Source organism: Polypterus senegalus, chromosome 15, assembly GCF_016835505.1.
Source record: "Polypterus senegalus isolate Bchr_013 chromosome 15, ASM1683550v1, whole genome shotgun sequence".
In the NCBI taxonomy this organism is placed as follows: domain Eukaryota; kingdom Metazoa; phylum Chordata; class Cladistia; order Polypteriformes; family Polypteridae; genus Polypterus; species Polypterus senegalus.
Window position 1 is genome coordinate 6,359,968 of NC_053168.1, and position 12,232 is coordinate 6,372,199.

At 43.6% G+C, this 12,232-nt stretch overlaps 1 protein-coding gene across 1 annotated transcript in view; it reads right to left on the reverse strand.

Annotated features, from left to right (window-relative positions):
• ulk4 (unc-51 like kinase 4) overlaps positions 1-12,232 on the reverse strand; it is a 459,640-nt gene that overhangs the window by 212,149 nt on the left and 235,259 nt on the right. The window contains exon 23 of the mRNA XM_039736934.1: positions 1,239-1,372. Coding sequence (XP_039592868.1) covers positions 1,239-1,372 — 134 coding nt within the window. The remainder of the gene's footprint in view (positions 1-1,238; positions 1,373-12,232) is intronic.

Below are 12,232 nucleotides of genomic sequence, written 5' to 3' on the forward strand. Positions count from 1 at the left end.
CAGCATTGCTTGAATGCCACGGCCTATTTGATGGTTGCTGACCATGTGAATCGTTTCCCCATCTTCTAATGGCTACCTCCAGCATGATCATGCACCACACCACAGAAGCAGATTGGTTTCATGAACATGACGACGAGTTATGAAATAAATCCAACAAGGAGATAGGAGATGAATGTGAAGTCGAAATGATGTGATGCAATCAAGTCAACGTGGAGCAGTATCTCAAAAGAATGAACCCAACATCTTGTGGAATCCATGCCATGAAGAACTGGAGGCTGTTTTGAGAGCAAAAGGAGGACCTACCCAGTATTAGTGGAGTGGTCCTGAGGATTTGCTCAGTGAGTGTGTGTTGTAAGGGACGGCCGGCAGCCCAACCTGTCAGTATGCCCAGGAGACGTAAGGAATGGGGGAAGGCAGCTTCTTTAGGGCACTGCCACCCCCAAAATGCTAGATGGTAGCTCCCCTGGGTAGCAATGGTGCCCCAAATTCCTATAGGACATCATGGGACTTGGAGTTCTTTACCTCGGCCCTGTTGGATACCGTGGTTGCCACCAGAGGGTGCTGGAAAGACTGTGGAGCTGTATGGCATGGGGTTTCCACCTTACCCAGAAGTGCTTACAGACCCCACGTGGGCAGAAGAGCATAAGCACTTTTGGGTGGGCCAATACAGGAGGACTTGCTGGTGTCACGATGTCGGATGGAAGGTGGATGAAGCTTGTTGGGAGGAGTGGAGGAGACAGCGAACAAGAGAGGAGAAAGAGAAGAGTGCTTTATCGTGCTGAGACTTGAGCTTATTGCATTCCTAAACTCGGAACACTTGGGCAAGAGTATCCCACGCAATAAAAGACTCTTTGCCCTTTTAAATTGTGTCCGTGCCCGTTTGTGCTGGGAGTGCCCCCTACTGTCCACAGTGTACTTGATGCAATTTAGGGCATGGAGGACCACAGCTGATCTTAGGAGCCCTGCATGTAAAGCTGAAAACAAACCCTTCACAATCACAGAAAAACTGCAGAGGAAACTCACCGGCCGTGAAGTGTGAAATAATATTCTTACATAACACAGAATATCGTGACTCTTAATACTCTGACAGGCCTCATTTACCAATGAAACAGCAGCTTTGGTCAATAGCTAACAATATTATTTAATCAATGAGCTAATTAAAAATAAAGCAAAATAATGTAACCTTGCCATTTTCCTTGTCTTAATCCAAATCTGCTCGTGTAATGTGATTGATTTACCCAGAATCGCTGGCAGCTCCTGCACAACGTGACGAATGAGCAGATCCAGGCACTTTGACAGGTATTCATTGCAGCTTTGTTGTTCCTTCCCTGGCATGGCCTTTCTGCTGTCTCTTTCAATGTACATCACCAGTCTGAAAGATAAGGTGAAAGCACCGCTACTGAGAAAACGGGCAAAATAATAAAAAAAAAAAAAACACAACAGGAGGCTGAAGAGGCAGCAACTGAAAATTGGAAGTAAATTGCCGTTCAAGAAAATGAATGCAAATCTTTATTGAGGGAAATGCAGTTTTTGTGTAAAATGTAAAAGGCGATGTCGATGTAATGCATAATATACAGATGAGAAAGACGGTAAAAGAGCGAATAAAATGGGAGGAAGGCAAGTTTAAAAAAAGAGCACATTGGGCAAATGCATTTAAAATTAACAAACATGGGTTTTATTTATAAAAAAGTAAAAAGAGAGAAAAAAGAAAAAGAAAAAAGCCCACTGCTTCATGGCCCTGTTAAATTTAGACAATGATAAACATGAAATAAAATAAAGTAACGGGCTCCTTGACAGATGGATTGGCCTGTGGCATGGGGGAGAAGAAAGACAAACAGACTGGCAAATAAATAAATGGATATGAAAGGCGCTATATAATTAAAATAACGATCGATAGATAGATAGATAGATGTGAAAGGCACTATATAACAGATAGATAGACAAACAGATAGATAGATAGATAGATAGATAGATAGATAGATAGATAGATAGATAGGAAAGGTGCTATATCATAGATAGATAGAGAGATAGATGTGAAAGGCACTATATAATTAAAAGACAGATTATTAAAGTGATTGATAAAAATACACACACATACACACACTGTATTATAGAACGACAAGGAAGAGCCATCTCATGGAGCCATGAAGTCCCTCAATACGCCATATAGAAGCATCTTTCAGGTACAGCTGCCATTTGTACACACGCAGGTCACCTTGGGAGTTGTAGTCCTGATGGACAGCTCCGTCGGGGTACATGTGTGCCGCCAAAGGGAGCTGTGGAGAGAGGACTCACACACTTTACAGAGGTTCTGCCTGACCCAGAAGTATTTCCAGGGTGTAATCATTGGCACCAGAAGTACTCCCAGGTCTTGTATAAAAAAGTTGCTTGACCTCATCCAGTTGAGTTAGAGTTGGGAGGTAGAGGACAAGGCTTGTCTAGAAGAGAGTAGAGGAGGATTGCTTTTGGAATTGTGCTTGTAAGTATTTGTTTTGGAGAAAGAACCCAGAAAAGCTATTTTGTGCAATAAAATTAACTTTATTTAAATCCTTGACTGTATACGTGTACTTGTGACTAGAGCCTGGGGCACCACCTTTTGGTCACAAGTGGCATAGTAGGCAAGATTTTTCATGGCCCTCTGTTGGCTCTATATACATATATATATGATAGGCAGAAAGATAGGATAGATAGATAGATAGATAGATAGATATGAAGGGCAGCATATAATAGATAGATAGATAGATAGATAGATAGATAGATAGATAGATAGATAGATAGATAGATAGATAGATAGATAGATAGATAAAAGGGACTATATAATAGATAGATAGATAGATAGATAGATAGATAGATAGATAGATAGATAGATAGATAGATAGATAGATAGATAGATAGATAGACAGATAGATAGATGTGAAAGGTACTATATAAATGATAGATAGATAGAGAGATAGATAGATAGATAGATAGATAGATAGATGTGAAAGGTACTATATAAATGATAGATAGAGAGATAGATAGATAGATAGATAGATAGATAGATCAAACTCTACATGCCTCACAGAGTGGTCTCACTTCTCCTCAGGTATAGAGCAGAAGTTGCTACAGAACAAACACACCCAGAAGGGTGAAGGAAACATCCAGTAAGACAACATGCCACGGGAGGTCTACTGAAGAGCATCCCAGAACCACCCCTTCTGGTCACATGACCCAGAATCACCCAAGACTTTTTTTTTTTTTTTTTTATAATAGAGAGATATATATATGCAATAACAAAAGACACATTCATTCTGTGGTTTTGTTTCAGATGCAGATCTGAGGCACCTCGCTAGTTTACAAGTTTAATAAATAGCTGAAAACAAAGGCCTCAAAACTACAGAGTCCACTGGTTTGCAGGCACTAAAAATAATTGAAATCGACGTGAGTGGCGTGTAATACAGGCGTCAGTACACGGGTAAAACGATGAAAGTGGGCAGGGTCAAAAGAGATGCTGCCGACAGGGGCGTCATCTTACGGGCCTCAGAATGTCTCAGGTCGCTGAATCGGCCCGAGGCTCCAGACTGTCTCATCTGCAGCTGGACTCTGTGCGCCATTTCTTGACCCCGACTGCACGCTCAGCCTACTTGTAAAGCTGTCTTTCTATAGATTGCATTCCCCAATATTTCTTCCATTTTTTCCCCCTACAAGGGTACTTTGTTTCTTATCTTCTCAGGGAGTCGAGGCGAGGATTATCAAAAAACAGGCTCTGTTAAATCCCACTGCGACACTCCTTGTGTTATCTTGGGCTATACAAGAAATAAACTGTTGTCGTTAAAGTGTGCAGAAAGCAAAGGCGTTTGAATACTTTGGGAGTTCACTCTACAAGGTCAGGACGGGAATGGAAACGGGAGAACCCGGAGAAAGCCGATGGCGGCACATGAATAGTGTGCACATGGAAGTCGACTGCGTCCGGAGCTGAACCCCGAATCCAGGAAATCTGCGAGACTGCAGCGCCTCTTGTCTTACACAATGAATGAAATTAATAAAAAGCGGTGCGGTGTGGCTGTGCTGACAGAAATGGCGTGTCTGCTCTTGCTCGCCGTCTATTCCATTAAACAGAGCGGCAAGGCATGGCGGAGAGTCATTCCACTTCAATAGTCAGATCATATAAAAGATCAAAAGTACCCTCAAATATGGGCTCTGCTATCAATAGACTATCTGTAGGATAATCAGGAAACTAAAAGCCAGCCACCCTCCCACCCATCTTCAAACACCGCGGCAGTGCTCCATTACCTAGGCTACTGCATTTTCTCCTAATTTAACAAAATAATTTCCTGTATCGCTTTCATCTGAGGAACAATTGAAAACACAGGCGCACACACGCACACACACACACACCCACACACACGCTTTTGGATGTGGATCTGGCAGCAATTTCACTTAAGTGCTAGATTATTAAAAAAAAAAAAAACATGCAAAGGAACACTACTGAAAGATATTAAAAAGACATTAAAGGTTGTCATCGTTTCATTCTCCTTTCTTTCTCTCGGCCCTCACGCGTTTTATTGGCTCCTCTTTGTATCTGAACAAATACAGGAGACGCTCCGACAACGAGGCAAGGGAGACACTTGAACGCGGTGGCTGCCATTTTGCAAGCGCAGTCGGCCAGTGCGACAGGTAGATGAGTAGCTGGGAGGCACGTAGGCAGCAGTTTATCCCTTTTTTTTTTATTTTTTTATTTTATAGCAGCTGCCCTGTGGGACCATCCTGAGGGTTCGCAGGATCCCCTCGAGGTTACTGTGAGTGCTGTGCAGAGTGGAGGCAGGACCTCTGTGTTCCCAGTTGATTCTGGGGTCCGTCAGTGGTGTGTTCTGCTCTGTTCAATGCTTGTATGGACTTGGTGTTGGGCAGGGTCGTGGGGTCCAGCGTCTGTGGGGCATCTGTTGGTGAAGAGAGATTCACTGATCTTGACTTTGCTGACGATGCTGTGATCTTCATGGAGTCAATGGAGGATCTGATCGGGGCGCTCGAGAGACTGAGTGAGGGGTCCGAGTGTCTGGGCTTGCGAGGGTCCTGATAAAAACCAAACAACCAGGCCTTTAATGACCTCTTTGGCACGGCCATCAGCAGTGTGTCGGTCTGTCTGCAGAGAGGAGTGACGACTGCGTCGAGAGGTTTACTTACCTTGGCAGTGACATTCATGTCTCTGGTGACTCTTCCTATGAAGTCAATAGATGGACTGGGAGAGCATTGGGGGTCATGAGGTCACTGGAAAGGGGTGTGTGGCACTCCCGATATCTATGCAAAGGACGAAGGTCCAAGTCTTTAGAGTCTTGGTGCACCTTGTTTGCGAGACAGGGACGATATCCAGTGACCTGAGACCAAGACTGGACTTCTTTGGTACTGTCTCTCTCTGGAATATCCTTGGGTACCGTTTGTTTGACTATGTGTTGCTCATGGAGCCCCGAATGAGGCACATGACCTGCATTGTGAGGGAACGTCGGTTACGGCACTACGGCCATGTGGCGCGTTTCCCCGAGGGTGATACGGCTCGTAAGATCCTCATTGTTCGGGATCCAAGTGGTTGGACCAGGCCAAGGGGTCGCCCACGTAATACCTGGCTGCGGCAGATAGAGGGTCACTTCTGGAGGGTGGGACTGGACCGCGTGTCTGCCTGGGGGGTTGCCAACCGGGATCCCGAGTTGTTTCATCGTGTAGTGGGTGCGGTAATGTGCTGTACCAGTGCATGCTCCCCAACTTGACTTGGCTGGATGGTACACCGGGTCGGGGATTCCAGTTGGAGCGGCTGAGTTGTGCCCCCATTACGGCTCAGGCAAATCAGTCGTGAATCATGAATCCGGACTGACAGGTTGTAACGGCCGACCCCTTATTCCCAGCCGGCAGCTACACCTCCAAGACCTGTGGCCTGGATAATTTACTGAGAAACCTTTCCTGTCAAGCCGTACTCCTACACAGATAAACTTTCCCCACAATCGACGGTTTGAAATGCAAAGACACAGTAGGCAGAATGTAAAATTAAACAGGAATAAATGTATTAAATGAGACAAGACACGCCACAAGACAAATGCACACCCAAATATTCCTCCACCCCAACAATCCCAAAGCAAAACTGAAAATATATATACAAATCCCCTCCCTTGTCCACGTAACATATAACACACACAACACACACGACAAATGACTAGCAAACAGAATGATTGTGAACTTGAGTCCGAACATGAATAAATGTCCTGAATACGGATACTGATTAGCGGCAATTGTAGTGTTTGTATTTCCCGCCGTTTGGAACAACCTCACCGTAATTCCTCGGCATGTGGCGAATGATGATTCGACCCCGGGGTCTTCAGCGGCAAGCAGGTTGAAAGGCAGTCCGGATGAATGAAAAACAAACTGGGTCCAAGCGCAATGAAATAAATCGGCAAGCAAGTTGTAGTTGTGAATGCGATATTGGTTCTCCTCTTTCTCTCTCTCTCCCTCTCGTGCTAGTTCCCCCTTTCGTCTCCTCCTCTTCTCCTTAAATAGTCCGTGACGGCAGTAACTGATTGATTGATACACAGGTGCTTTCCAGATTAGCGGTTGTGAACTCCTCCCATCATCCGTCCTCCTTTACGGGGACAACATTAACTGATACACATACACGCAGTCAATGGGACAATGAAACGAGACACGCACAGAACTGACATTTAAACACTAACTATGTGGCACCGCTACAAGGTCACACAACAACACCAGAGCTGAAATTTCCAAAGAAAGTGCAGGTAGTGTGCTAAATCTCGGGTACACTAAGGTTACATTCACAGTACAAGCCTCCAATGTTTGGTTGAGATTGGATTTGCCTTTCTTGACGGATCACATCATATTTACAATTGACCTGCTCTATATGACTTTAACGTGAAGGCATCAGTCCTCCGAAACGGGACACATGCACACATCGATATGTCTGTGTACGAGTCATATGCGTCACCAACAACCAAAAATGTAGGCAATGTGATGTAGTGGTTAAGGCTTTGGAGTTCAAGCCCCGAGGTTTTGGTTTCAAATCCTGCTAATTGGCAGTGTGACCCTTAAAAAAGTCACTTGACCTGTCTGTGCTCTAACTGGATAACCAAAAAGAAACGTAACTAGTAGTATTATAAATGGTGTAAGTCGATTTGGATAAAGGCATCAGCCAAATAAGTAAATGTAAATGTATAAATGACATATTTGTGAGATGACTTGTGGTATTAAACTGGCAAAAATGGGGGCACTTGTAGCTTGTGTGTGCGCATTGCATTTGCTCTGGAGGATGGAGAACAGTTTATGAACTGTATACAATTAGGTCAAGATGGGGAAAAAAACCCAGACAGCCAGCAGTTGATGTTTTTACAAAGATTGCTGGCACTGCTGCACCAAGAAATGTGCGAGTATGAGAAAGGAGCCAGCAACGGTGTCACTCTGACTGTTGCCAAAGCTGTAGCTCTCTTCTATTGTTAGTTTGCTGCACTGCTGACAACAGCACTCCTCACCATGCGCATAGGCAAAAGAAACACATTAATTCTCACCGGACTGTTGTCATTCATGTCGCATGGCCACAAATCAGATGCGTATATGATCTAGGACTACATATGAAAGTGACTCAAATCTGATTTGTGTGTCCACACAGTCCTGAAAAGACCAGATTTCTTTAGAACATTAAAAGAACCTGGATGAGAGCAGGCCAGTCAGCCCAACAACACTCACCAGTCCAATCCACTTAATTCTTCCAAAATAACTTCAAGTTGAGTTTTGAAGGTTCCTAAAATCCTTCTGTCCACCACATGAGTTGGTCACTTATTCCAAGTGTTTGCTGTTCTCTGTCAAAAGAAAAACTTCCTAATATTTGTGCAAAATTTACCCTTAACAAGTTTCCAGCTGTGTCCCTGTGTTCTCAAATAACTCATTTTAAACACACAGACCCCATCCACTGGACTGATTCCCTTCCTAATTTTAAACACTTTCATCATATCTCCTCTTCATCTCCTTTTGGTTAAACTGTAAAGGCTCAGCTCTTCTAATCTTTCCACACAACTCATCCCCTGTAGCCCTGAATCAGCCTAGTTGCTCTTCTCTGGAACTTCTCTAGTGCTGTTATGTCCTTTTTGTAGCCTAGAGACCCAAACCTGCACACAGGACTCCAGATGAGGGCTCACCAGTGTGTTATAAAGCCTGGGCAGAACCTCCTGTGACTTGTAACTCCACACATCAAGGCGCTACATAACCTGACATTCTGTTAGCCTTCTAAATGGCTTCTGAACAATGTTGGGATTTATTAGAACATTAGAAAGATTTAGACAGGATCAGGCCACTCAGCCCAACAAAGTTTGCCAGTCCTATCCACTTAATTCCTCCAAAATAACATCAACTTGAGTTTTGAAAGTCCATAAAGTCTTACTGTCCACCACACTACATGGTCGCATATTCCAAGTGTCTGTCGTTGTTTGTGTAAAGAAAAACTTCCTAATGTTTGTGTGAAATTTCCCCTTCAGAAGTTTCCAACTGTGTCCCCGTGTTCTTGATGAGCTCATTTTAAAGTCACCATCTCGATCCACTGGACTAATTCAGTTCATAATGTTAAACACTTCACTCAGGTCTCCTCTTTGTCTCCTGTAAAGGCTCAGCTCTTTTAATCTTTCCTCATAACTCATCCCCTGTAGCCCTGAATCAGCCCAGTTGCTCTTCTCTGGACCTTTTCTTGTGCTGTTATGTCCTTTTTGTAGCCTGGAGACCAAACCTGCACTCAGGACTCCAGAAGAGGCCTCACCAGTGTGTTATAAAGACTTGAGCAGAACCTCCTGTGACTTGTACTCCACACATTAAGGCGCTATATAACCCTCTCTGTTAGCCTCCTTAATGGATTCTGAACACTCTCTGCCAGTTGATCGTGTCAAGTCCACTACGACTCATAAATTCTTCTCATAAGGTGGACTTTCAATATTCAGACCTCACATTTTTACTTCCTACATGTAATACTTTCAATTTCATCGTCCACAAATCTGCCCAAGCCTGTCTGCTGTCCAAATCCCACAGAAATTATTCAATGAATCTGAGGTTATCTGCCAGTTCACTCAGCTAGGTATCATCTATAAACTTCACCAGCTTATTATTTATATCCCTATCCAAATTATTATTTATATTAAAAATAGCAGCGGCCCCAGCACTGCCCCCTGCTGGTCACCACTCTTAACATCGGCCAGTTCTGATAAGGTTCCTCACATCATCACACTCTGCTTCCTGTGTCTGTGCCAATTATGCACCCATCTACACACCAAAACCTGAACTGCCACTTCTTTTAGTTTGATACCCACCCTCTCATGTGGCACCTTATCAGATGCTTTCTGAAAGTCCAGATAAATAATATCATCTGGTCCATTTTGATATTACATTTTTGTTGCTTCCTAATAGAATTCAAGCATGGTGGTACAGTGCATCTGGAAAGTATTCACAGCGCATCACTTTTTCCACATTGGTTTCCTCCAAACGTGACGCCTGCCATTCACACCAAAGAGTTCAATCTGTGTCTCATCAGACCAGAGAATTTTGTTTCTCATGGTCTGAGAGTCCTTCAGGTGCCTTTTGTCAAACTCAAGGTGGGCTGCCATGTGCCTTTTACTAAGGAGTGGCTTCTGTCTGGCCACTCTACCATACAGGCCTGATTGGTGGATTGCTGCAGAGATAGTTGTCCTTCTGGAAGGTTCTCCTCTCTCCACAGAGGACCTCTGGAGCTCTGACAGAGTGACCATCGGGTTCTTGGTCACCTCCCTGACTAAGGCCCTTCTCCCTGATCGCTCAGTTTAGATGGCCGGCCAGCTTTAGGAAGAGTCCTGGTGGTTTTGAACTTCTTCCACTTACAGATGATGGAGGCCACTGTGCTCATTGGGACCTTCAAAGCAGCAGAATTTTTTCTGTAACCTTCCCCAGATTTGTGCCTGGAGACAATCCTGTCTCGGAGGTCTACAGACAATTCCTTTGACTTCATGCTTGGTTTGTGCTCTGACATGAACTGTCAACTGTGGGACCTTCTATAGACCAGTGTGTGCCTTTCAAATCATGTCCAGTCAACTGAATTGACCACAGGTGGACTCCAATGAAGCTGCAGAAACATCTCAAGGATGAGCAGGGGACACAGGATGCACCTGAGCTCAATTTGGAGCTTCATGGCAAAGGCTGTGAATTTTCTGTACATGTGCTTTCTCAATTTTTTTATTTTTAATAAATTTGCAAAAATCTCAAGTAAACTTTTTTCATGTTGTCATTATGGGGTGTTGTGTGTAGAATTCTGAGGAAAAAAATGAATTGAATCCATTTTGGAATAAGGCTGTAACAAGCACGTCTTTGTGAAATACGGAGGAATAATGTTGGCCATTTATTATATGAATGTTATTTCTACTGGTCCAAAGATCCAGTCAATTAAAAAGTGTTTTCACGTCTCACTTCATGCATGTTATGAATTGTGCACTTTGAATTTTTTTTTATTAATAATATTTTATGCAGATATTTTAGCTGATTTTTCTCTGTCATGCTGTTTAGGCACGTTCTGGTCTGGTGCTAAAGTGCCTGAGGGTGAATAAGCCATAAAAGTCGTGAAATGTACCACCAGCTCTTTAGTCAAAAGGCAGAAACGGACCCTGAATAGTGCAGGACGTACCCAACAGGCAGCCACCAATGAGCTTCACAGTTTTCTTAATTTGAGTCTTCACAATAAAAAGTAGGGGTGGCACAGTGGTGCCATGGCAGCCATGCAGGAAGGGTTTATGTCCTGGGTCCTCCCTGGTATGAGTTTGCATGGGTGCTTCGGTGTCCTCCCACTGTCCAAAGACATGCTGGTTAGGTGAATCGGCAACAGTAAATTGGCCCATATGTGGGTGTTCACCTGGCGTCCTGCCTTGCACCTTATGGATAGGCTCCAGCCCAACGATCCTGGTCTGGATTAAACGGGTTGGAAAATGACACGACATTAAAAAGTTTAAGTGACCCTTCTGCCAAACATGACCAATTTCTTTCCTAGAAAGCCCCCTTCTTTAGCGCTGGTACAATGAGAAACGTAGTTCTGCAAAATGAAACGAACGCCACTGAAGCCATGAATAGCTTTCCTGTGACAATCTGCAAGACTCGTAGCCCATTCTACCTACCACACATCAAAACAAATCGCAGCCTATTTAAGGAAAAATAAAATTAAATGATAGCAAAAAAAACACACACACACACACACACCGCCTTCCAAAGGTTAAATTGACCGTTGGCACATTCAGAGGCACACAATCACTTTGTTGTCATTCATTAATCGCTAATGTACCGATGGTAAGAGCGCTTTGAACCTTTGTGAGACGTCCAATCACTAACGTCGTACTTGAAAGTCATTTTCTAAATGACAGCAACTTACCTTTTTGCGGTTACTCTAATCGGGTAGGCCGTGCTGGCATTGAAAAAGGCCCTTCGGTTGGCTGCGTCCATCAATCTTCCATTTTTGTATTTTTTAAAACACTCTATCACACTCTTTCTGTGACAGACGGAGACCCTTCTCAGGACTGATGCTGCCAGGATAGGCCCCACTCCCTTAAACTGAAGTAAGTAGCTTTGTGAATGTTCAATTCTGATATGGTGGCTCATTCCTGGTGTATTACGCTGTCATTCACTTTCTGCCCTTCATTCGTCCTTTTAGTTTTGACTTAGAACTCGACTCATTTCTTAGGTAACGTCACATTTCTGCATCGCCATTTTCTCACCTTTTTTTGTTTAATTCTTTTCTTTTCTTTTAGAGCACGAGTGTCGAACTTCAAGCCTGGAGGGCCGCAGTGGCTGCAGGTTTTCATTCTCACCCTTTTTCCTAATCAGTGACCAGTCTTCATTGCTAATTAACTCTTTTTCCCTTCATTTTAATAGTCCTCTGAATTAATTCCTTTCTTCATTAAATGACAGCCAAACAGAAATGAGATGTGAAACGAGCCAACAGTTGACCAGTTAAATTGGGGCTTCAAATGCCAACCAATTTCACTCCAACCAATTTCTTAATGAGAAGCTGATTCTTCCTGTTAATTAAACTCATTATTTGATTCCATGGCTTGTGTTATAAGATTAAGTGTAATGCCACTGTCTCTATGCACACTGGTATGGATTTATTAATACAGGCAGACCAAGTATGGTACACAGGGGCTCAGCATTCAGAATTGCCAGCCAAGCATGGGACTAGATAGCCAAAGAGAACTGGAGGATTGTA